The 26,543-nt window shown below is 47.3% G+C and overlaps 1 protein-coding gene across 9 annotated transcripts in view; it reads left to right on the forward strand.

Moving 5' to 3' along the window:
* The window catches only part of ANKS1B (ankyrin repeat and sterile alpha motif domain containing 1B), a 908,578-nt gene that overhangs the window by 168,692 nt on the left and 713,343 nt on the right, over positions 1-26,543 (forward strand). For 8 of the 9 annotated variants that reach the window (XM_075011319.1, XM_075011325.1, XM_075011335.1 and 5 more), the window contains exon 4: positions 22,426-22,722. In XM_075011319.1, the coding sequence (XP_074867420.1) occupies positions 22,426-22,722 (297 nt within the window). Of the gene's footprint in view, positions 1-22,425; positions 22,723-26,543 lie in introns of those variants that run through there. The other variant, XM_075011389.1, reaches the window with a different exon arrangement.

Genomic DNA, 26,543 nt, shown 5'->3' on the forward strand with positions numbered 1-26,543 from the left:
CCTCTCATTTTTCCATCTATGTGCAGAATACATTTTGTTATGTGCACCAAAGCATGTGCAGATGCACACCACAAGTAGAAACACACACTGCTTGCTGTGGATGCTGTGGGTGCTCTGCTAGTCAGCTGAGTAGCATTTGAATCTCTCCTGAGTGGCCACCCAAGCACTCAGTTTACAGGGAACATTGCTCCCCACCTTCTATTCTTAAACAAAGATGTGGGCTGTCTTCTCCCAAGCATGACCTCTGCTTCATTCAAGGCATGCATGAAGCAACTGGAGAGCTTCACTTGCAAGAAAAAAATGGGGATAGATCTGAGTGTTATTAAGAAAGCTCAGTTCCTTAATATGATATATAGGCTGCTTGAAAGGAGAAAAATGAAGAGAGGCATAAAATCTTGAACAGGGAGTGTGAACGTCCCTCAACTCTTAATTGATTACTTAGCAGCATCTTCTTGCAGCTGACATTTGTAGCATCTGGCCGATTATTCTGTAATTTCACTACATTTCTGTTATAAACATCCTTATCCTATAGATATTTAATTCTCTTAAATGTGCTTGTGCTGGTTTGTTTGATCTTCTGACCTAATTAACCACTGTCCAAGACTAGATTATGTGAAAAAACCTTTCTGCATTCTCCCATGATATCTAGATAGCCCAAATCATCCCCCTCCCCCACCATGATGTTCTCCTGAAAAAATATAAGTTAATGTAAATTACATAGATACTGAGATAGACAGTGCCTTTTCTGTTAAAAAGAGGAGCTGGTACTCAGTCAGTTCCCTGCCCCTGCCCCACTACCGCCAGTCCCATGTCTAGGGCTGCCGAGGTGCTGGTACTCAGTACCAGCAAGTACTGGCACAAAAAAAGTACTGGATATAGATTAGATATAATATAGCTATAGATATATCCAAGAGCAGAATATAGTTGTGGAAATGCAAACATTTTCTTCATTGAAGTTTAGAATTATTCTCATTTCTATATTTAAATCACCCAGTGCTTGATTTGTCATTAAATATTTGTTGTTTTTTGGGCAGACCAGATGCAGGTCATGGAACCCTACTCTTTGATAAGAAGAGCTAGTAATCAGAAAGTTAAAGTAGCTATGGAAACCCATAATAAAGTGAAAGAAACACCCAAGTGCCTGGAAAAATGTAGACCCCCATATTAGACTGTTCAGATAAACAAGCTCTCAAAGTTCCTTTTTTACTATTCTTTACATTTGCTCTAGACTGAAATAATGTATTTTTCTTCAGTGAATGATGGTTATTGGAGGAAAGGTAAGAAAAGTGGGTCTTAAAATACTTTGGATATTTTACAGATGACAAGCAGTTCTATAGCAATGTATAGACTAACACATTTATTAGGTCACGAGCTTTTGTGGGTAAGACCCACTTCTTCAGAAGTATTTTTTAGATTATTTGACTTCACTGGGCACCAGGTGAGTTCCAATTTCTGGGGTTTGGGGTTTTTTGGTTTTTCTTTTGGATGGAGAAGGGTTGTTTGTGTGGACAAATATGGACTGTACATCGTATCTTCAATGCTCTTCCTTAGTTGCCTGTGCCATTCCTGAGGCAAGGAAAGAAGAAGAGCAGATGTACTTCTAAAACTGCTGTGAAACAAAGTCTGCATACCTACAGAGTCAAAAACAAATCCTTTCTTAGAGCATGGCTTTAAGAAAGAAATCAACATCAGACCTAGGTAGGCTTAAGAGTTCTCTCCAGTCCTATCTGTTCCTGGAGTTCCTACTGCCGGAGTGCCTAGCACACTCTTGGTTCCCTTTGTAGAAAGACACTCCCAATCCTATTATAACCAAACTAAGGAACAAGTCCTTTGCCTGAGCAAATCAGGAGAACCTGCTTAATTTTTTCCAGCAGGAGCAACACTTGATATCATGATGGAGTTCTTCAAGAAATCACTGTCAGCCTGTTATATTGCAGGAGATAAATGTAGTCCATTTATCTGTCTATTATGTGCATGGAAGATGCACCCAGACTGGTGATTATTCTATTATTAGATATACAAGCTAGAAACAAATTTGCACTTCTTTCTCATCACACCACTTAACAAGAAGTCCAACGTATGGTCTCCTTATGCATTCCAGCCTTGTTTCAGCATCCAGACGTTAAACTTTATGCTGTGTGGCTATTGAAAACAATCAAGCAAAGGGTTCTTTTGATCTCAAAAGACAAGTCACATATCTAGGTCAATATATAATTCAGATTCTATGAAATAATATGACTGTTGTCAATCTTTTAGTATTTAATATCCAAAGGTCTATTTATAAGAGAAAAGAAAGAGTTAAATGGCTAAAAAACATGTGTGTACAATCAAGGTGCTTGCATCAGGTTTGAAACAGTTATGGAATAAACCGTTAGTTTGCAAAAGTTTTCTCTAGAAGTTATGCAAACAGCTTGGAGCTCATCACTCCTTGTTCAGAGCATTTGTATTAGAAATCCAGTCCAGAGAAATAAACCAGGAAATGAAGAGAAAATAGAGATGTTTCCAGAGTCTTTTATGCCCTCTTCCATGTGGATGGAATTTACTGTCCCACCCAAAATTCTCCACCTCAGTTTGGGGAAAAGTACAAGGACAAGATAGAGTCCAGGGTCACAGGAGCAAGTCATATACCCATACCTGGTTTGCTGACTCACAGAAGCAAGCCATTGGTTTCTTGAACTATATCTACAAACTTGGAAATAATCTACACAGTTTGCACTAAGCAAATTGCATAGCTTATTTTGAGTAGATTTCAAAGGAGGCTATTTCATAGAATCATAGAATTCTATGAAAGGGAGGGACCTTCCATGAAATTCTATGAAATTTCATAAAATTCTATGAAAGGGACCTCAGGAAGTCATCTAGTCCAGCCCCCTCCTTTAAGCAGGATCAACCCCAACTAAGTCATCCCAGCCAGGACCTTGTCCAGCCGGGACTTAAAAACCTCAAGGGACGGAAAATCCACCACCTCTCTAGGCAATGCATTCTAGTGCTTCACCACCCTCCTGGTGAAGTAGTTTTTCCTAAAACCCAACCTACTCCTCTCCTTCTGTAACTTCAGACCATTGGTCCTTGTTCTGCCATCTGACACCACTGAGAACAGTTCCTCTCCATCCTCTTTAGAGGTCCCCTTCAGGAAGTTGAAGGCTGTTATTAAATCATCCCTCAGTCTTCTCTTCTGTAAACTAAACAAGCCCAGATCCCCCAAACTCTCCTCATAGCTCATGTGCCCCAGCCCCTTAGTCATTTTTGTTGCCTTCCTCTGAACCTGCTCCAGCTATCCACATTCTTTTCATATTGGGGGGCCCAAAACTGGCCTCATCAGTATCTAATAGAGCAGAACAGCAACCTCGCTAGATCTGCTCGAAATTCTCCTCCTAATGCATCCTAATATGCTATTAGCTTTCTTGGCTACAAGGGCACACTGTTTACTCATATCCAGCCTTTCATTCACCAAAACCCCTAGGTCCCTTTCTGCTGTACTGCTGCTTAGCCAGTTGGTCTCCAGCCTATAACAATGCTTGGAATTCTTCTGTCCCAAGTGCAGAACTCTATACTTCTCCTTGTTGAACCACATCAGATTTCTTTTGGCCCAATCCTCCACTTTATACAGGTTACTCTAGATCCTATCTACCTCTCCTGCTAGCTTAGTGTCATCTGCAAACTTGCTGAGGGTGCAATCCAGTCCCTCATCCAGGTCATTAATAAAGATGTTGAAGAACACCAGCCCCAGAACCAAGCCTTGTGGCACTACAGTTGAAACTGACTGCCATCCAGATAGTGAGCCATTGACCACTACTTATTGGGCCCGACTGTCAAGCCAGATTTCTATCCATCTTAGATCCATGGATCTAAGCCATACTTCCTTAACTTATGGGCAAGAATGTTGTGGGAGACTGTATGAAAAGCTTTGCTGAAGTCAAGGTATGTCACATCCACTGACTTCCCCATGTCCACAGAGCCTGTTACCTTGTCATAGAAACTAATCAGATCAGTCAGGCATGACTTGCCCTTGGTGGATCCACCTTGACTACTCTTGATCACTTTCCCCTCTTCCAAGTGCTCCAAAATGGATTCCTTAAGGATCCCCTCCATTATTTGCCCAGGGATTGAGGTCAGGCTGACTGGTCTATAGTTCCCTGGATTGTCCTGCTTTCTTTTTTTAAAGATGGGCACTATGTTTGCCTTTTTCCATTTATCCGGGATCTCTCTCAATCTCCAAGAGTCTTCAAAAATAATGGCCAAATGCTCAGCAGTGACACCTGCCAATTCCATCAGTACCCTTGGATGCATTAAATCCAGACCCACGGATTTGTGTACATGTAGTTTTTCTAGGTAGCTCATAACTCGTTCCTTCCCCAAGGATGGCTGCCCTCCACCTTCCCATACTGCATTTTCTACCACTGTAGTGTGGGAGCTGTCCTTGTCCGTGATGACTGGGGCAAAAAAGAAGCATTGAGTACTTCAGCTTTTCTTACACCAACTGTCACTATGTTACCTCATGCATCCAGTAATGGCCCCACACCTTCTCTGACAAGCCTTTTATTGTTAATGTACCTGTAGAAACCCTTCTTTTTACCCTTCACATCCCTTGCCAGTTGCAGTTCCAATTGTGCTTTCGCTTTCCTGATTACTTGCCAGCATTCTCCAGCCATATGTTTATGCTCTTCCTTAGTCAACTGTCACATTTCCATTTCTTATATGCATCCTTTTTGAGTTTAAGCTGACCAAGGATTTGCCTGTTAAGCCAAGTTGGTTGCCGACAATATTTGCATTTCTTACTATGCAGCAGAATGGTTTGTTCCTGTGCCTTCAGTAAGACTTCTTTAAAATACTGCCAGTTCTCTTGAACTCTTTCACCTTCATCTTCATTTCCCAACAGATCCTGCCCATCAGTTCTCTCAGGGAGACTAAGTCTGCTCTTTTGAAATCAAGGGTCTGTATGTTACTGCTCACCCTTCTTCCTTTTGTCAGGATCCTGAAATCTACTATCTCATGGTCGCTGCAGTCCAGGTTGCCACCCACTTCTATTCCTCCTACTAGTTCTTCCCTGTTTGTGAGGAGCAGGTCAAGATGCCCACAGCCCCTGGTCAATTCCTTCAGCACTTGTATTAGGAAGTTATCCCCAACATTCTCCAAAAACTTCCTGGATTATCTGTGTACTGCTGTATTGGTCTCCCAACAAATGTCCGGATGATTAAAGTCTCCCATGAGAACCAGGGCCTGTGATTTGGAGCCTTCTCTTAGCTGTCTGAAGAAATCCTCATCTACCTTGTTTCCATGATCTGGCAGTCTATAGAAGACACCAACTACAACATTGCTTCTGTTGTTTCCGCCTCTAAGCTTAACCCAAAGACATGCAATGGTTTTTTCTCCCTCCTTATACTGGAGCTCTGAGCAATCATACTGCTCCCTCACATAGAGCACAACTCCTCCTTTTCTCCCCGTCTGTCCTTCCTAAACAGTTTATAACTTTGCATGATCATGCTCCAGTTTTGTGAATCATCCCACCAAGTCTCCGTTATTCCCTGATGCCACCACAGCCAATCTGGTGTCTGACATCTGTAACTTTGTTCTCACACACAATCATTTCCGTTTTGGGGACAATTTATACCTCCAGATTAGTGGAACTGCTATGGGCACCCGCATGGCCCCACAATAAGCTAATATATTTATGGCTGACCTGGAACAATGATTCCTCAGCTCTCGTCCCCTATTACCACTCCTCTACTTAAGATACATTGATGACATCTTTATGATTTGGACCCATGGTACAGAGGCTCTAGAAGAATTCCACAGAGACTTTAACAATCTACACCCCACCATCAACTTATGCCTCAATTACAACATGCAAGAGATACATTTCCTGGACACTACAGTAATAATCAAGGATGGCCTGATCAGTACCACACTGTACCGAAAACCTACTGATCGCTATACTTATCTACACCCTTCTAGTTTCCATCCTGCACACGTGACTAGACCCATTGTTTACAGTCAAGCTCTTAGGTGCAATCGCATTTGCTCTGATCCAACTGACAGAGACCAAAAACCACAAGAACTTTACCAAATATTCATAAACCTGAATTACCCACCAGGAGAAGTAAAAAAACAAATCGACAGGGCCAGACGAATACCCAGAGACCAGCTACTCCAAGATCGGCCCAAAAAAGCCAAGAACAGAACACCACTGGTCATCACCTACAGCCCCCAACTCAGACCACTGCAACGAATTATTAAAGACCTACAACCTATACTTAATCAGGATGCTAGACTTCAGAAGGCCCTGGGTGACATGCCTGTTCTCTCCTACAGGCAACCTCATGAGGATCCTCACTAACAGCCACAGTCTATACCCCAGGAACACCAGTCCTGGAACCTTTCCCTGCAACAAAGCCCGCTGCCAGCTTTGTCCACATATCTTCTCTGGAAATACCATCACTGGACCTAACCAGGTTACTCACAGAATCACGGACACTTTCTCATGCTCCTCTACTAACATCATATATGCCATCACGTGCCAACAATGCCCAGATGCTTTGTATATTGGACAGACTTCTAACTCCCTTAGACAAAGGGTCAATGGGCACAAAACAGACATCCAAACACTCCAGATCCACAAACCAGTTAGTCAACATTTTAATGGAATGGGGCATTCTGTCAATGACCTAAAGGTATGTGTGTTACTGAAGAAGAATTATCGCACCATTCTGGAAAGAGAAGCAGCCGAGCTGGCTTTTATATTCAAATTTGGCACATTAACACATGGTTTAAATCGTGATGGGAACTTTCTGAGTCACTATAGGGGCTCGTCTGCATACTTGGCTCAATCTAATTCTTGACCTTCCCCCTCACCCTTCCACTCTCTGATTTGCTCACCTTGATTATCTTTTTCCGATTTGTCCTCCTTGCTTACTGTTTTTGGTTCTCTGTGTCTTAAATATTGAGTCTGTTCTGGTCTGGCTATGGTCTGAAGAAGTGGGTCTGTCCCACGAAAGCTCACCTAATAAACTATTTTGCTAGTCTTTAAAGTGCTACTCGACTGCTTTTTGTTTTGATATTTTTTTGACTGTGCCAGGACCTCTAATTCTTCCTGTTTGTTCCATAGGCTTCTGGCATTTGTGTATGAGCACCTTAGAGAAGTGGCTGATTGGCCCACTTTCTCCTCTTCATCCAGGAAACCTACTTGATTGTTCCGTACTCCTTCTCCATTTACCTCAGGGCTTGTGTCACCATCCCCCAACAAACCTAGTTTAAAGCCCTCCTCACTAGGTTTGCAAGCCTGCCTGCAAAGATGCTCTTTCCTCTCTTTGTTAGGTGGATTCCATCTCTTCCTATCAATCCTTGTATATGAAAGAGAATCCTCTGGTCAGAGAATCCAAATCCTTCTCTGCGACACCACTTATGCAACCACCCATTTACCTTGTTGATTTGATTATCATTACCCAGACCCGTTCCTTCCATAGAGAGGATGGACAAGAACACCACTTGTACTCCATATTCTTTGATCTTTCTTTCTAGGTTTATGTAATCGGCCGTGATCTCATCAAAGTTGCTCTTGGCTGTATCATTAGTTCATACGTGGAGAAGTAATAAGGGGTAATAGTCTACAGGTTTAATGATTTTTGGCAGACACTCTGTAATATCCTGGATTCTAGCTCCCGGCAAGCAGCAAACTTGCCAGGATTCTAAGTCTGATGACAGATGGATGACTCCGTCCCTCTTCGGAGGTAGTCCCTGACCACCACCACCCATCTTCTTCTCTTAGGGGTGGTGGTCGTAGAACTCCCATCCCTAGGACTGCGCATCCCATGCCTTACAAACCGTGGGATCGCCATCTGATCGATTCCCTATGAAGTATCAGCCCCATCTATCTCATCCATATCACCTGTTGAAAGAGGCTGAAAGTGATTACTTAACTCCACTGGAAGTGGAGAGACCTGAATTGGTTTTCTCCTCCTGGAGGTAACATGCTTCCAGCTCTCTTCCTTGTTTTGAACAGCCTGCTGTTCCTGCAGTATTATATGGTGCCTTGTATCCAAAAAGTCTTCATCCTCTCTGATGTACCTGAGGGCTGATATTTGCACATCAAGTCCTCTAAACTTCTCTTCCAAAATGGCTTCCAGCTTGCACTTGGTATATAGAAAATCTTTTCTATTGTCCAGGAGGAAGACAAGCATGGCACATGCCATGCAGGTCACAACAGCAGACTTTTCAATAGTCATGTTACTGTCCATTTTCTCCCTTTTCAGAGAGTTCCCTTAGATGCTTCTAGTGCCGCCTTGAAGGGCACAAGAGAAACAAAACTATAAGAAAGGGAAAACAGATATGGGGCTCCCCCAAAAGGTGAACTCCCAGGCAAACTCCCTGTTAACTGCTCCTGTTCGCTGCTCACAGTGTTTGCTGTAGCTACCTACTTATAAGGCTGCTAGCTGGTTAGGCCCAGCTCAAAGCCTTTGCCTCCAACCTGATCAGCCCTTGAAGTCCCACCTGGAGCAAAGCACTCACAGTTTACACCTTGCAAACTTGCCAAACTGCCAAACATGCTTTCCAACTATCCCTCTCTGCAAAACAAGTACTCAGGCACACAGGCAGATATTCAAACTGCCCCTCTCTGCAAAACGAAACAAATGCTCAGACACACAAATATTCAACCCACCAACTCACAATGCAGTCCCCCCAAATGCTGCACTCACCTGAGCTCTTCTTGGATTCTTTCCCAGGCAAACTCCCTGTTAGCTGCTCCTGTTCACTGCTCACAAAGTGTTCGCTGTGGCTGCCTGTCTAAATGGTGCCACATGCTGAAATAGAGCTCTATTTCGAGGCATGTCTGTACGCCTCCTGCAGTAAGGTGTACAGGGATGCCGGAATAGCATGTCCATTATCTCAAAAACTGTTTCAAGACAATGGGCATGTTTCTTAGACATGGGCAGCTATTTCGGGATACCACCATATCCCAAAATAGCACCCTCCATGTAGACATAGCCTTGGAGACTAAGGCGCCTGCAGAAAGAGCCATCAGGGTGATAGGAGTGTCTTCTGTTTCCCACTATGAGAAATAAGTGTTCTTTGGTGGCCATCAATACAAAGCTATATGTCTTCAGTGTAGATTTTACCTGGTTACTCAGGAATATAGCACACACGTAGGATGCCAATACATAAAAATATTTATAACTTCAGATATAAAAATGGCACATGTATGAACAGAATAATCAGCCAATAGTAACTTTCCATTGATACCTTATATAATATATTTTGTATAAAGTTTGTTGCACTTATCTAACAGTAGCAACATGAATGAGATATATATGTGGCTATATTTCAATCATACAGCATCATACTTGTAAAAGTGCCTCATTAAAGAACTCAGTTTTACATCATCCCTCTGCCTTTGGCAAACTATTCATTAGTTTAAAATTTCTTTGTGTCCAAAGACATTTTTTTTCAATACCCTTATTTCCTAGTCTTTTCTTAAGTCAGTTATGTCCATGCAGTAATGGAAGAGTTAGAACTAATGTTTGTCATTCAAAAAAAAAAAAGAAAAGAAAAATAACCCTCTTGTCTAGTTATCTGACACTGGGATTAATGTGATTTAGAAATGTCTCATTGAATTAGTTTGCCCTTTCAAGTTCATTAAATTGATTAAATAATAAAGGAGTCATATTCTTGGAAAACTCTGTAAATCTCCACCTGATTGTCAACACTTGTGTGTAGCTATGCAATGAAACTCCTTATTTATTCACACTATTTGTTAGTGGTGAAGTTTTTTATAAAGACCTATATAATATTCATGAAAGACATTAATATACTTGACTTTTGTCCCATACCTTTCAGCAACCCCACTAGCAAGCTATCAGCAATGTCCATAATATGACACATTTGGAAGTTTGCCATTTCACAATGTGTAAATGTACACTGCTTTCTTATGTTAGAGGTTCAGACCTACGCTGCTGTTTGGTCATATTACTCTTAGCAGCTAAATAAATACTGGTCCAGAAAATTCAGTGCTGACAAATCTAAAGCACATGTGATCATATTAGTCTCTAGTGACTTAACATCAAAAGGGTCTGAGTGTAAAATAAGCTAAAATGTGATTACAGAAATTTGGGCTTTATGTGTAACTACTTGTTTCAAAAATCATAATCAATAGGAAAGGTAAGACACTTTTCTGTACCTTGTCACTCCAATGGCTGACCTGTTTCCTCTTTTTACATCTTATCTTTTTTGGTTTCTTACTCTGCATTTGTCTGTATTTCTCATTTTCCTTATTTCTCTGTCTCTCTTTGCTCTCCTTTCCTGTTTTTTCCCCTTCTTTTTTAGCATCAACCTAACAGTTTCAATAGAACTCAATAAAAATTCTTTACCAGTGACACTGGTTTTAGATTAAAGTTCACTGGGCTCACATAGTCTTAGTCATTTTCAGTCTGCTGCTGCAGCCACAGGTAATGTGCTTGAGAAATTTCTTTCAACATGCTACTTTTTTTCTTCTGGACCAGCTGCATTAGTTATAGTATGTATATCAGACTGAGTGAAGGGAAACTATCCATCCTCGCAGAACAGTGTTCCAAATTCTCAGCTGTTGCTACATCTGTTGGCACCGCAAAAAGTACACACTAATTTGCATATAGACATTTGTATGTTCTTACCAGGCAGTAGTGCATCTTGCTGTTCTGCTGTCACAGTTTGTGCTGGTAGTATTTATGGCTGAAAAGTTATCTTGGGATGTTCTGTTTAGGTTGATTACCCATTTGTTCAACAAAGATGTCTATGTCATCCATGGTTTTAATTCAGAATGTAACTAGTTTTAGAGATACAAGGCCAAATGCAATTGTAATGAAATTCCGTTGAAGTCAATGGAGTTGCTTCAGGAATAAATTTTGTCCACACTATTTAGACAAAACAGTAATAACAGCGTTGTTGAGTTTATTAAATAAATAACTAGAGGCCTTAAAATAGCAAAACGAAAGAGGATGCATTAATCAAAAGTAAAAGCTATTATCTTGGCATGCTAGATTTTTACTTACCATAGGTCAAGATCACCCACTCCTATAGCAAAATAAACATGAGGGGTTCTGGGGCAGAAAGTTTGAAAGGATCCCTTGAAGAGTTCCTTCCCATCATTTCACTGGAGAGCAAGGTTTGTCTCACCCATGCCTGACAGTTGTCAACAGTTTGACATGTCATAGAAGGTCAGAGCCATCCGCATGGGTACCCTGTGCCTCTTCACTGGCTCTGGCTCCTGATTCTCCCCTTCATGCATGTTGGAACAAGGTCTGGACACCACGTATGAAACAAGCAGGAGGGTTTATTACGCACAGCTCTGGTGGAGTGTCACTTGGCCCATCAGGACTCAGTGGAGCACTGCCAGACAATAAGTTGCAATTGATTATATAGGATGCTGATGGGCTGGGGCAGGGAGGGGGAAACTACGTCATGGGTGTTAGCTAAGCCTGGATAGATTTTAGCAGCAAGACGAAATAAGCACAATAAGCTAGTAATCTAAAAAGGTTACAAAGTGTCCCCACCCATAGTTTACAGAACACCTTGTCTCTCATACAAGTGGTTTTCCTTAACAAGTTACTTAAACAAAGTAGACGTGCAATAACATCCATGTGTCTAATTGGATGGATGATGCGTCTACAAGAGTAATGATGGCACCTTCACACGGGCACATCCAAGGGGCTAATCTAGAAGATTAAAGCAGAAGAGACAATAACAGCATAGAGCAACAACGTGTTCGTTTTAAGTACCAGCCTGGGATAGGAAATGGGATAGTGCTGTATCCTGGTTCTCACATGCATGGCCTCTTTTTGAAATGTGGTTGCTGGGGCTACTATTCCTCCCTCCAACCTCCGTCCAAACTCAAGGCCCTGTCCGAGTTGGGATGACCTTCGCTGAGTCTTTTGAGTGAGATGAAGCGGGGCCAAGCAGGGATAACCTTCCACTCATGCTAACTGGGTTTCTGAACTATAGGATTATAGGCCTACTCCAGACTTTAGGGTTCCAATAGGGGATCTTTAGCAGAATACCATAACCTGCCTCAGAAGTTTCCATCCTACAATGCACATCCTGACAAGGCTATTTCCAGAATCCCCTGCCTGTGTCTCAAGGGAAAAGACAATTGAGAATGATCCCGTATTGTTTTTTTCATGGGGCTGGATATAGTAAATGTATTCTCCTTCTTGCTGACCTACCCCCTGTTTTTCTTCTAGCCAATCCAGTTTCTATACCCTCCCTTGTATTGCTATGTGGAGTCCATTCTGTGTGGTCCATAGGGCAGAGAAAGAGTGTTGTGGAGGTGGTTGATACCTCTGCGTTTCTCCTTCAATGCACAGATCTAGTGGGATGGTCCAGTCTTGGTAATGAGCATGACATTGCCTGAATATTTCAAAATACAATCCATACCTTATGGACAGTCCCTCCTTTCATGGGACTTTATTTTATTAATACAGAAATGAAAAAAAAATATTAAGTTCAGCTCAGATCTCGTCTCCAGAAAGGGCAGACAAGTTGCGTGGAAATACTCTGTACAAACTCTGTTTTCTCCTTAGAGACCCTCTTTGATCCTTGCTACATTCAAAGTATCAAAACAAAACAGCAGTCATGTATCACTTCAAAGACTAACAAAATAATTTGTTCGGTGATGAGCTTTCGTGGGACAGACCCACTTCTTCAGATCTACAGCCCTACCAGAACAGACTCAATATATCAAGCAGAGAGGTCCAAAAATTGTTATCAACAAAAGCTCAGCACCGAACAAATTATTTTGTTAGTCTTTGAAGTGCTACATGACAGCTTTTTTGTTTTGATAGGTTACAGACTAACATGGCTCTCTCTCTGGTACCTTTCAAAATATACTGACTATGTAAGAAGCTACTCAATGTTCCCTACTAGTATCAATACCTGCATATGGGATAGAACATTTCAGTTGTATACTGACAGTCTGCCAGAATAGCTAGAAGAATACTGTACAGGGTTCCTAAGTAGGTTGTTATTCTCATTTTTAAAAGTTATTCTGTTTCTCATTCATGAATGGATCCATCCATTTATATTTTTGTGGGGCAGAGGGGTTATTTTGTTCATTATTTATTTATTTAAGTTTTATTTAAAGGTGTCATAACGCAGTAAATACATTGTTCTGTCAGCAGATATATATTGTTTAATTAATATCAGGTCTTTTAGTAGTTGAATCTTTCTATTTCTGGTTCAGCAATGCTCATTTTTTAAATTTCAAAATCAGTTTGTCTTATCTTTAATCTAAGTATAGTTCTACTTCTGCCTACGGGCATTTGGGGTATTATGCAAAAAATGTAGAACTTTTTTTTTCAGAGAACTGTTGTTTATAGAATTAGTAATTCAAAAATTGTGTTTTAAATACATTGTCATATAACAATGCAGGTCAGGTATTCATAATAAAAGAGGAGAGAATTTTCATCCTTTCCTATAAGATTAGGATTTTGGACCAATTGGTGTGCTTTAGATACCCCTCTCTGTTTGTAACTGAATACATTTTGTTTGAAGTATTCATAGCAATATGTAAATAGCCTTGAGCATTCAAGATATGTGAACTGCATATGATTAATGAAAATGGAATTGAATTATTTTCAGACAAATATATCAAACTTTAGATTTGAGATTCTAGATGCTTTTATATATTGTACATGAATGACTAAAAAAGTTGTAGTCCTTCAGATGAACCTTTATAAAATTTCTGGAGCCCACATTTTTAATATTATCCATACATAATGTGGATACAACTATATACCTAATTGCTAAGTGAAACTACCTCCATTGTTAATACAAATAAGGTGTGTCTACATGACAAATGGGCAAGATCAGAAACGCAAATGAGGTGCAGATTTAAATATCTCTGCCCACATTTGCATATTCCTGCATGATCTGGCTTCTGGAAAAGCCATTTCCAGAAGCAAAATCAGCTGTGTGGATGGGGTTCCTTTGAAAGGAAACCACCCTTTCGAAAGCACCCTTCATCCTGAAACAAAATAAGAAGGGTGCTTTCAAAAATGGTGTTGCCTTTAGGTGGGACCCTGTCCACACGACTGCTTTGGGTTCTGGAAATGGCTCTTGCAGTAGCCAGATCAGGTGGGAATATGTAAATGAGGCAGGAGATATTTAAATATACACCTTGTTTACATTTCCAATCTCACTCATTTGCATGCCCCTTCTGAAAGGGAGGGGCTATGTACACATACCTATAAAGGAATTGCACGCACAAGGTACCATGACTGGTATTTTTATGGCAATTACCTCATGCACATACAAAATTGCATAAAAAGTAAGCTACAATTGCCTCTTTATTTTAGTGGAGTTTTGTTCACAGAGCTTTGAAAATTTAGGCCTGTATGAATAACTGATACTTGTGCTTTGGAGTACGGTTTGAGGGACAAACTGTTTACAAAGCTTTTCTTAATTGAAACTTGTATCATCAAAGATGTACTAGGAGTCATTACAGCATACATAGCATCTCAAAAATCTTAACCATTGTGGTTTGTCTGAAAGACAGGAAGGCTACGTCTAGATTATACCATTTTGTTGACAGAAGTTTTTGTCAGAAGCTGTCTTCTGACAAAACTGCTGTCAACAGATCTCTGCCAAACTGTTAAGCAGATCACAAGAGTGATCCGCTATGTTGACAGAGAGTGGCTGGACAGCCTGGCCATTATGTCAGCAAAACAGCCAACCAGAAGCACAACAGACAGTGCTACCCAGTGTAGTGGAAGCTCTGTCTGTCAACAGTGGGCCCCTGGAATGTCCAGACTGGCTTTCTGTTGTCAAATCTCTGTCAACAGAATCATTATGCCTTGTGGGGAGCGGGATATGTCTGTCAACAAAAGTGCTGCATTCTGTCTCTGCTGTCCACAGAATGCCTTGGGAATCTGGATGCTTCCCGGGTTTTGTGAACAAAATGCCAGATTTATTTTATAGACAAACCACACATATTCAAAGATATTCAAAGATGAAATAGTAAGGCAGAACAAACATATACAAGTTGCACGGGAAATAAGCATAAAGAAGCAACCTCAGACTTTTCATTTCTTTATTAAGTAAAATCCCTTTTCTAATACTGTTACCTATTGCCTTTCCACAGTTTGCTAAAGTATCCTCTAAAGCTGCATCTACACTACAGAGTTCTGTTGACAGAAGTCACTGTTGACAGATATTTCCCCAACAGAATCTCTGTCTACAGAACACGTCCACACCTAATACAGGCTCCCCCTGTCAATGCCTTCTGTCAACAGAGAGCGGCCAGACTGCCCAACCCTCTGTCAACAGAACAGCCAACCAGAGCTCTGTAAACAGGGCAGCCTGGTGAACTGGAAGCCCTCTCCATTGACAGAGTGTCCCTGGGGCATCTACACTATTTTTTTGACAACAGAATCTGTCGAACCAGGCGTTATGTCTTGTACTGTCAAAACAGAACTCTGCTGGGAAAACTCCTGTGTTCTGTTGACAGAGTCTCGACAGAACCATTCATAGCATGGATGCTCCCTGGTTTTATCAACAGAAGGCCTCTTCTGTCAACAGAACTCTGTAGTGTAGATCCATCTTAATTGTAGGGGAATTCAGTGTTTTACCAAGGCTATGTCTACACTAGAGGCATCTGTCTACAGAAGTAACTGTCAGAAGAGATGTTCTGACAGAACTTCTGTCGACAGATCACATCTACACATAAAAGCAGACCAATCTTTTAACCAGCTCTGTCGAAAAAAGGGCCCCCTGAAACATCTACACAGCTTTTTTGTTGACAGATTTTGTAGACGAAAAGCATGTTGTGTGTAGACGCTCCACAAATTTTGTCGCCAAAACCCCAGTTTTGTGTACAAAACTCTCTAGTGTAGATGTAGCCAAAGAGTTTCTAGAGGAAAGCTTCAGTTTATATTCTCCCATGGTGATTTGTGGTTATTCAGAATGGGGAGAATTGCCAACTGTAGCATTGTCTTTCCATTATCCCTAATGGCCCCTTATTTGTCTTTTTCTGGATTGTATGATATTAGGGGCATGGGAGCAAACTTCCTCTAGGTGGGAAAAGAGAAGTTACTCACCGTAGTAACGGTGGTTCTTCGAGATGTGTCCCCGTGGGTGCTCCACAATAGGTGTCGGGCTTGCCCGGCGCCGCAGATCGGATCTTCCAAGCAGTTTCTGCCGGACCGCGCATGCACCGGCGCGCGCCGCTCCCTTGCGTGCTCCTGGCCATGTGCGCGATCCGGTCCCCGCCAGTTCCTCGACCAACCACCTCGGGTGCCCCTGCAAAACACTAACAGAGATGCGAAGCGGGGAGGATGGGCGGGTAGTGGAGCACCCACGGGGACACATCTCGAAGAACCACTGTTACTACGGTGAGTAACTTCTCTTTCTTCTTCGAGTGTCCCCGTGGGTGCTCCACAATAGGTGACTACCCAGCAGTAACCCAAGATAGGAGGTGGGTAATCGGATTATGTGCAGTTTGTCCCCGAGAGGACCGCTGCAGAGAGACGGGTATCCTCTTGGAATACCCTGTGAAGGGCGTAATGTTTGGCGAAGGTGTCGTAGGATGACCAGGTTGCCGCTCTGCAAATGTCTTTTAACGCAACGCCCTTGAAAAAGGCTGTTGATGCCGCCACCGCCCTAGTGGAATGAGCCCTGGGAGTGGCCGATAAAGGAGTCTTTTTGAGCTCGTAGCACATTTTTATGCAGGATACAATGTGCTTTGAGATTCTCTGCGAGGAGAGACCTTCTCCTGTCGATTTGGGAGCGAGGGAGACTAGGAGTCTATCCGTTTTCCGGAAGGACTTGGTCCTGTCTACGTAGAAGGCTAGCGCCCTCCTCACGTCCAGGAGGTGTAGGCGCGCCTCTTCGTTGGAGTTATGAGGCTTTGGATAAAACGAGGGTAGAACAATAGGTTCGTTAATGTGAAACTCGGAAGAAACTTTGGGAACAAAGGCTGGATGCAGCCGTATGGTTACCGCCTCCTTGGAAAAAACAGTGCAGGGTGGCGTTGCCATAACTGCCGCGAGCTCGCTCACCCTACGAGCTGACGTAATTGCAAGAAGAAAGGTCGTCTTTATTGTAAGGAGGCGGAGGGGAACCGTGGCCAAGGGCTCGAACGGTGGTCCCATTAGCGTGGTAAGCACCAGGTCCAAGTTCCACGAAGGTGGAATCGGTTTCCGAGGGGGGTATAGGTTTACCAACCCTTTGAGGAACCTGGTAACCATAGGGTGGGCGAACACCGTGTGCCCTTCCTCCTCATGTCTGAACGCCGAGATGGCGGCAAGGTGGACCTTCAACGAGGATAGCGAGAGTCCTCCTCTCTTGAGGTCCAGTAAATACTCTAGTATTGTAGGTATAGGCACCAAAAAGGGGGGCCAGCTGTTTGGTAGAACACCAAGCCGTGAAGCGAGTCCATTTTTGCTTGTAGGTCTTCCTGGTGGAAGTCCTCCTGCTACTTTCTAGAACTTGTTGCACTCCCTCCGTACATGTGCTCTCTAGGGAGCTGAGCCATGGATTAACCATGCTTGCAGTCGCAGGCTTTGGGGGTGCGGGTGCACTATGGACCCCTGGGCTTGCGTGAGCAGATCCGGCTCCACCGGAAGAGGCATCGGTGGACGGTCCGACATGCGCAGGAGTAGGGGGAACCATTGTTGTCGATCCCACGTTGGGACTATCAGGATCATCCGGGCCCTTTCCCTCCTGGCTTTCTGCAAGACTTTGTGGATCAGCACTGTGGGAGGAAACGCATAAAGCAGGGGGCCCCTCCACGGGATCGCGAACGCGTCCCCCAGGGACCCCCATCCCAGTCCTGCCCTGGAGCAGAATCGTGGGCACTTCTTGTTGTGCTGAGTGGCAAACAGGTCTATTTGGGGAAAACCGCATGCGTGGAAAATCGGCCGTAGCAGATCGGGACGGATCTGCCACTCGTGTGTGAGTGCAAAACGCCTGCTCAGCTGGTCTGCCTTCACATTGTGCGCACCCGGCAAGTATGAGGCTTTCAAGATTATATTGTTGGCGATGCACCAGTTCCATAAGCGGATTGCTTCCGTGCATAAGGCACGGGATCGAGCTCCTCCTTGCCTGTTTATATAAAACATGGTGGAGGTATTGTCTGTACTGATCCCGACGACTTTGCCTTGTATGTGGTCTCGAAAGTGTCTGCAGGCGTTGAACACTGCTCTGAGCTCCAGTATATTTATGTGTAGTGACTGTTCCGTGGGTGACCACAGTCCTTGAGTCACCTCTTCACCCATGTGAGCTCCCCACCCTATGAGGGAGGCATCTGTAGTGAGAAAAACCGATATTTGTGGCTGGTGGAAGGGTACCCCTGTTAGCAGGTTCCTGGGGTTTACCCACCATTGTAGGGATTTGCGCACCCCGGCTGTGGGCGACACCACCCTGTGAACGGTGTGTACTGCCGGTTTGTATACACTCGCCAGCCAGTGCTGCATGCTGCGCATGTGTAACCTGGCGTTCTGTACTACGAACGTCGCCGCTGCCATGTGGCCCAGCAGCTGCAAGCACGTCAAGACCGGCACCGTAGGGCTGAAGGTGATGACCTGCACGAGGGAACCGATGGCCCGAAAGCGAGCCTCTAGTAGATATACTCTCGCTGTAACCGAGTTTATGCGAGCCCCTGTGAACTCTATGTCCTGTGTGGGGTCTATTTTTGATTTTGCCAGATTGATAACCAGGCCGAGTGAAGAGAACGTGTTTGCTGTGACGCGTATCATGCTCAGAACCTCCCCCTTCGAGGCCCCTTTGAGCAGGCAGTCATCCAGATACGGGAAAATAAATACCCCCTGTCTGTGCAGGTAGGCTGACACCACTGCCAAGGTCTTGGTGAAGACTCTGGGGGCCAAGGAGAGGCCAAACGGTAGGACCTTGTATTGGAAGTGTTTGTTGCCTACCATGAACCGGAGGAATCGCCGGTGAGCCGGATGGATAGTTATGTGGAAGTACGCGTCTTGTAAATCGAGGGCTGCGAACCAGTCTCCATCGTCCAGTGCTGTAAGGATGGGGGCGATTGTGGTCATCCGAAAACATTGCTTGCGCAGGTACCTGTTGAGGCCGCGAAGGTCTAAGATGGGCCTCCAGCCTCCTGTCTTTTTCTCCGTGAGGAAGTACCTGGAGTAGAACCCTTTCCCTTGCAGTTGCTCCGGCACTCTTTCCACTGCCCCTATGAGCATGAGATGGTCCACCTCCTGCCTGAGCCTTGCTACATGGGAGGCCTCCTGGAGGTGGGGCTTGGGTGGAGGTCGTGACGGTGGGAGCGACTGGAAGGGGATGGCGTACCCCGTGGCTATGATCTCCAGCACCCATTTGTCTGTGGTGATCCTTTGCCACTGGTCGTAGAATGGTCGGAGGCGATGGTGGAATAGTCGCTTCGGATGACCTTGTGCGATGGTAGTGATGGCGCAGCCCTGGATCTGTATGTCAAACTTGTGGCCTTTGGCCCCGCCCCGAGGACGCACGGCTCTGTTGTGAACGTCGCCTGGGACTTCTGTACTGCTGGTGCTGTTGATGTCGCCCTTGCTCGTAACCCCTGTGGTACTGGGGGCGCTGTTGCTGGTACTGGTACCGTCTTTGTTGAGGGTAGTACCTTTTCTTTGTGTATGGAGGGGTGTAAATCCCCAGGGTCCTGAGTGTGGCTCTTGAATCTTTACTGGAATGAAGGACCGAGTCAGTTGATTCAGCAAACAGCTTCTGCGAGTCGAAGGGAAGGTCAACTATCTTCGCCTGCAAATCCCTCGGTATACCCGAAGTCTGGAGCCAGGACTCCCTTTGCATCACCACTGCCGTTGCTGTGGAACGTGCTGCTGTGTCCGCAACGTCCAGGGCGATCTGAACTCCCGTCCTCGAGGCCGCGTAGCCTTCTTGCACTATGGCCTTGAGCACCGGCTTTTTGTCCTCTGGAAGCGAGTCCATGAGGGAGGTTAACCTGGAATAGTTGTCGAAATTATGGTTCGCTAAGTGCGCTGCGTAATTTGCCATTCGCAACGTTAAAGTGGAGGAGGAGTAGACCTTTCTGCCGAACAGCTCTAGCTTCTTGGCATCTTTGTCTGTTCCCCCTGTCCTGAATTGAGATGTCTTTGATCTTTGTTGCGACGACTCCACCACCAAGGAATTTGGCTGTGGGTGGCTGAACAGGAACTCCATGCCCTTCGCCGGCACAAAGTATTTCTTATCCGCTCTCTTTTGGACAGGCGGAATAGTCGCAGGGGTCTGCCATATCGTAGTGGTGGACTCTAAGATCGCTTCATCAAGCGGTATTGCTACTCTGGAGGAGGCCGGAGGTCTCAAATTTTTGAGGAGCTTATGGTGTTTCTCTTGCACCTCTGCTGTCTGGATGCCTTGCGTGAAGGCCACCCTCTTAAACAGCTCTTGAAACTGTTTGAGATCGTCCGGAGGATGGACGTCCCCCGGGGCCGTAGCCTCGTCCGGGGAGGAGAGCGAGGAACCGCTGGGGTACGTCTCTCTGGACCCTTCCGGTTCCTGCTGGTGATGGTACACCCTCTCACTAGAGGTTTGCGAGGGAAAATCTCGGGGTTCCATAACCAGTCCCCCCTGAGATGCTTGAGTCTCTGTCCCCGGTCGCAATTGCCCTCGGGGGTACGAGATCGTCTGTGGGGATCTTTCCCTAGTAGATTGCCGATGGTGTCTATGCCCCGCGTGGTAGGGGCGACCATGGCAGTATAGGCACTGTTCTTGGGAAGGTGACCTAGACCACTCCCTTAGTGCATACCCTCTGCGTCTGGGGGAGGGAGATCGTCGAGACACTGGAGAGAGCGATTTTGCATAATAGTCCAGCGGTTCAAACCCCAGGAAGGGTGAAGGTGGTCCCAGCCAGGGTGAGGCTGGTTGCAAAAATGGAGAAGGGGGCTCCGGGTAGGCTAGGGGGGACCCCTGCCTTCTGGTTGGAGTCTGCAACATAAGCGGAGGGCTGTGAGAAAGCAACTCCACAGGCCTGTCCGGAGAGGGGCTGCAATGCCTCCTCTTGTGTGCAGCCTTCCCCCTCCCTGGAGGAGGTAACTCCGCCCCCTGACGCACAGGGGATCCCGGCCCCGTCCGCACCGTGCTAGGCACGCTCGAAGGCGATGCCGCCCGTGCGGTGTCCTTCGGTGCCTGCAGGCTGCGTGCCTGCGCGCTCTGCACCACCGGTTCCCCGGGGGTCGGTGCCGCTGCCTGCGGTGCCGCCGGTACCGGCGTTTGTTTAGCCGCCGCCCTGCCTGCGGTGCGGGGCGGCTGGCTGATTATCGGAGGCTGAGCCGCTTCCACGTGGCTCTCCGTGCTGCCGCCGATCAGCTGTTGCTGCGGCTGGGGGCTGCTCGCTCCTCCCGTCCCGCTCGCTGTTGCTGCCAGCAGGGATCGGGCTGGGGAGGCTTTCCTCCGTTTTTGCTCTGATGGGGTGAGGGAGGCAGCTTTTCTTTTATGGGCCCCGGAGGGTCCCTCCTGCTGCGGCTGCTCCGGCACGTCTGGCTGGAGGGCCTTTTCAAAAAGCAGCATTTTAAGCCACATCTCCCTGTCTCTCCTTGCTCTGGCTGTTAATTTAGCACAGAAGGAGCATTTCTGTGCAACATGGGACTCCCCAAGGCACCTTATGCATAGACTGTGCCCATCGGACACTGGCATCGCCTCTCGGCAGGACTCACATTTTTTAAATCCTGAAGAGGACATTGTTGGTGAGTCTTTCAGTTGTTAAACGGGTACTTAGCACCTTCTCTGTGCTGTTTTCCCCTTCCAATGGCCTGCCGCAGCAGGAGGGCTGATGGCCCTATGCTCCTGGCCTCCAGCGCTTGTTACTGGGACTGGATTGAAGCTGTCCCGCTTGTAGTTTGTTTGTTGCTTTTGTTTTTTTTTTTTTTTTGCAAAAATAACAACCGGCTAACTTGCAGTAGCCTAAGTACTTGAAAAACTTTAAAGAAAAACAGTTAAAGTAATTGAATACGCTACTTGGCCTTAGCCTAGTTCGGATTCCGTCTGCAGCCGACGGCGGTTAAGAGGAACTGGCGGGGACCGGATCGCACACATGGCCAGGAGCGCGCAAGGGAGCGGCGCGCGCCGGCGCATGCGCGGTCCAGCAGAAACTGCTTGGAAGATCCGATCTGCGGCGCCAGGCAAGCCCGACACCTATTGTGGAGCACCCACGGGGACACTCGAAGAAGAAGCTGCCCTAACTGCTGCAGGCAGAGAAATTCCATCCACTAGCAGTGTGGTAAGTAAGATGTCTAGGGCCCATGTGGGCAGAGCTGAATTTCTGGAAGATCATTAGGCTGCATTAGAGAGATTCTTTCTATATTAGTAACACTTTGATGGATTTGTCTTCCAATATTTAAATTGTATCATATGTCAAACTTTTTCTTTATAATGGGTTACTAAGGACACAGTTAGCATTCTGTGTTGTTGACACAAACTTCTTAAGATTTTCTTTTTTAACAGAACAATGAAAATGAAACGGCTTTGCACTGTGCGGCTCAATATGGACATTCAGAAGTAGTTGCTGTTTTACTGGAGGAACTAACAGATCCTACAATAAGAAACAATAAATTGGAAACTCCTTTGGATTTGGCAGCATTATATGGGCGTCTACAGGTAGTGAAGATGATCATCAATGCATACCCAAACCTGATGAGCTGCAATACTAGGAAACACACACCTTTGCATCTTGCTGCACGTAATGGCCACAAAGCTGTTGTACAGGTGCTGCTAGAGTCTGGAATGGATGTCAGCTGCCAAGTTAGTGTTCTTTTTCTTCTTGTCTTTATATATAAATGAATTTTCCTTTCATTTGTCTGTTTTAAAGTACATAGATGTGGCATTATAAGAAATCATGAAACTCTGCAAGGTAATGTGTAATACAGTAATATTTACAATCTATAGAGTGTACTTAACGGGATCCTATTGCCCTGATTAAAAAATGTTCCTTGCTTAAATCCCATTATTTTAAAGTTAAGCATGTGCTTTGAGATTAATTTGATAATATGGATCAGATACACATCTGAAGTAAATTGGCATAGCCCCATTTTCAGTTGATGTAAATTGGTACAGGGGGTCCTCGTTAAAAGTCCAGGTTATGTTCCTAAGTAATGGAACTTATAGGCTACGTCTACACAAGGACACTACGTCAAAGTAGCCTATTTCGAAGTAACAACATCAAAATAGGCTACTTCAACGCGTATCGTCCACACATCCTCTGGGACTAGTGCCGTCAATGTTCAACGTTGAAGTAGCAATGGGGAACGTCGAAAGGAGCTGCCCTCAAAGGAAACGCAGAGTGTACACACACACAAGTACTCCCCGTTGAAATAAGGAGCCAGGAAAATCCGCAGATGGGGTCACAGGCTGGACTAGCCCTTCTGGGTCAACAGCAAGCCACTCCTTTAAAGGACCCCTCCCAGACATACCCAGCCTGCACAGCAGAAGGTCTGCAGAGTGCTAGCCACACTCTGACAGACCAGCGCACAGCGGCCATGGACTGCCAGCAGCAACAGCAGCAGCAGCAGCAGCACCTAGAAGCCTTCCAGGTTGTCAGCCAGGGAGCAAGTACCCTGCTAGGTGCTGCACAGGAGGCTGCCCAGCAGCTTCTGGCAGGGGGGCCCTTCCTGGGAGCAGACAGGGACGCCGTTGACCACCGGGCTCCCCTGTTCCAACCCCACCGGGTGCTCTGCTGCCTCTGGAGCTACCTCACCAGCTCCGAGTGGTGGGAGCAGCTGGTCATGGGGGAGTGGGATGACGACGTGTAGCTGTGGAACTTCCGCATGTGCCGGCAGACCTTCCTGGAGCTCTGCCAGTGGCTTGCCCCCACATTGAGGCACCAGGACACCCAGATGCAGCGCGCCCTCCCCGTGGAGAAGAGAGTCACAGTAGCTATCTGGAAGCTGGCTACTCCAGACAGCTACCGCTCTGTGGGACACTAGTTTGGAGTGGGAAAGGCTGTGGTTGGGGCTGTCGTCATGGAGGTAAGGAGGCCTGGGCATGCACCCACTGGGGGGGGCAGGGGTCCATGGAGGAGTGCTGGGTGTGGGGCTGGGGAGGGAGGGATGCCAGAGAGGGTGGGGTGCAGAGTGTGGGGCTGGGGAGAGAGGGGTGCCCTGGGAGACAGGGGGTGGGCAGGGGGGGTGCCTGGGGAGGTGCCCAGGCGAGGGGCCCAGAGGGAGGGGCCTGGGGCACCCTACACACAGGTGGTCCATGCGCTCAATGCCATGCTGCTCCAAAGGGTCATCCAAGTCAGGGACCTGGACGCAGCCATTTCAGGATTTGCTGTCATGGGGTTCCCAAACTGCTTCGGGGCCCTAGATGGGACCCACATCCCCATCCACGCCCTGGATCACAGCGGGGGAAGATACATCAACCAGAGAGGCTACCACTCTGTCGTGCTGCAGGCCATGGTGGACAGCCAGCGTCGCTTCCAGGATGTGTATGTGGGCTGGTCCAGCTGTACATATGATGCCCGTGTTTTTAGGAACTTGGGCCTGTGCTGCCAGCTGGAGGTGGGGACCTACATCCCCCAGAGAGATCTCCCTCTGGGGGACACCAACATGCCCCTCTGCCTTGTGGCGGACGCGGCCTACCCCCTCCAGCCCTGGCTCATGCTCCCATACACCGGACACCTCACCACCAGCCAGGAACGGTTCAATGCCCGACTGAGCCCTCCAAGTGGTGGAGAGGACCTTTGGCCGCCTGAAGGGCTGCTGGTGGTGCCTCCTTGCCCGCCTGGACATTGGCGTCCTCAACATTGTTGAGAGCAAGGGAGAGGCCTTCGTCCAGGGGTGGGCAGTCGATGCCGGCATGGGTTTCCTCCAGCTGGCCACCGCGTCCAGTCACCAGGCCCACCGCGAGGGGGTACAGATCCACGAGGCCCTGCAGGCCCATTTTGATCAGGGGTACCCCTGAACACTTCCCTGGCCTTCGCCAGAGGGCCTTCTGCACACCTTCCCCACCTCCTGCACACCGCTCCCCACCACACGCACACTGCCCCCACCACCCGCACACCATCTCCCCAATGAGCACACATCTCAGGTTCTTTGGAAAATAAAACTGTGGATTATTGAATACTGGTAAAGTGTCTTATGTGCACAACGAAAACTGGAACCAATATACAAAGGGGGACAACTATATACAAGGGGGACAACTATATATAAATTGTGGGCGAGCAGATGGCTCAGCCATCGGCCCATCAATTTGGGGTGGGAGTAGAGGGGTGTGACCCCTGGCAGTTATGGGTCGCATCCCCCCCCCTTGTCCACGGTCACCAGCACAGCCAGCTGGGGGCCAGGAAGACTGGCAGGTACTGCCAGGATGCCTCCACCGGCCGGTCTTCAGCTCCAGTGGGCTCCAGTCCTGGGGGAGCTGGCAGGCAGAGAGGCAGGAGGTGCGACGTGCAAGGCAGGTGAGCGGCGGGCGAGGCAGATGGGGCAGTGGGCGAGACAGGTGGAGCGGCAGGAAGGGCGGCAGGCGGACAGCGGGGGGCAGGAGCGGGGCAACAGCCTTCCAGAGTGACCCAGCTATTTCCCGGAATACGCCCATGAACTCCTTCCACTCTGCCCGGCGCCAGGTGGACTCCTCCTGGTCGAAGTGGAGTCGCTCCTCAGCCACCTCCACCTGCTGCTGGAGAGCCACCAGGAGCTGGGGGTCCACGGGGGCCATCTCCTGGGTCTGGCGGTGGCATGCCCATCCTGCTGGCCTTGGTGGTGTCCCTGGGTGCTGGTGGTGCCTGACCTCCAGCGGGCTCTTGGGGACCACGGAGGGTGCCTGGCTGCCTGGGGCCTCGGATGGTGCAGCTACGGAGAGGGAGAGAGGGAGGGGAAGGCTATTAGTACTGTGCCCTGGCCCGTGGCCCATGCCGCCCTATCCCCGCTTGGTTGCTGGGTCTCTGCCCCCCATCGGTGGGTGTGGTGTTTCTGTTGGGTGGCCCCATTGCATTGTCCCCCTGCCCCCAGGGTTAGGGCACAGTGCTGTCTATGGGTGTGGGTGCTGACGGGCACTGATGGCCATGCCGCCATCCTGGGACTGTGCTGTGGCTGGGCAGTTGAGGTTCGGGGTCCGCTGGGGGTGTGTGGGGCCCCCAGTGGTGTCTGGTGCCCCTGCCCTGTGGACCAGGGGTGTGTGCCCTGTGAGTACATACCTGATCATCCACTGCCGCAGTCAGGGGAACCCTGGTGGGCAGACTCCCTGCTGGTGCTCCAGGAGGGGAGGTCTATGAGGAGCCCTGCCCCTCGCTGCTGGACCCCTCCTCTGCCGTCCCGAGGGCTGGCTCCTTGGCTGGGCCCCGGGGTGCGGGGCTGGCATCCGGGCCAGACTCCGGCTCCCAGGCCTGCTGGGACTCCTCAGCTGCAGTGTCCAATGTGGCCTGCGGGGGAGGAGGTGTCCCGGGGGCCCAGGATGGCCCTGCGCTCCCTGTAATAGGGGCAAGTGGTGTTGGGGGTGGGGGGCAGACTGGTTGGCTGAGTCCCTGGCCCAGGCGTAAGCATGCCGTAACTCCTTCACCTTGCTCCGGATGTGATCCAGAGTGTGGGCACGGTGATCCCGGGTGGCCAGGCTCTCGGCCAGTCAGGCAA

This window comes from Carettochelys insculpta, chromosome 1, assembly GCF_033958435.1.
Source record: "Carettochelys insculpta isolate YL-2023 chromosome 1, ASM3395843v1, whole genome shotgun sequence".
In the NCBI taxonomy this organism is placed as follows: Eukaryota; Metazoa; Chordata; order Testudines; family Carettochelyidae; genus Carettochelys; species Carettochelys insculpta.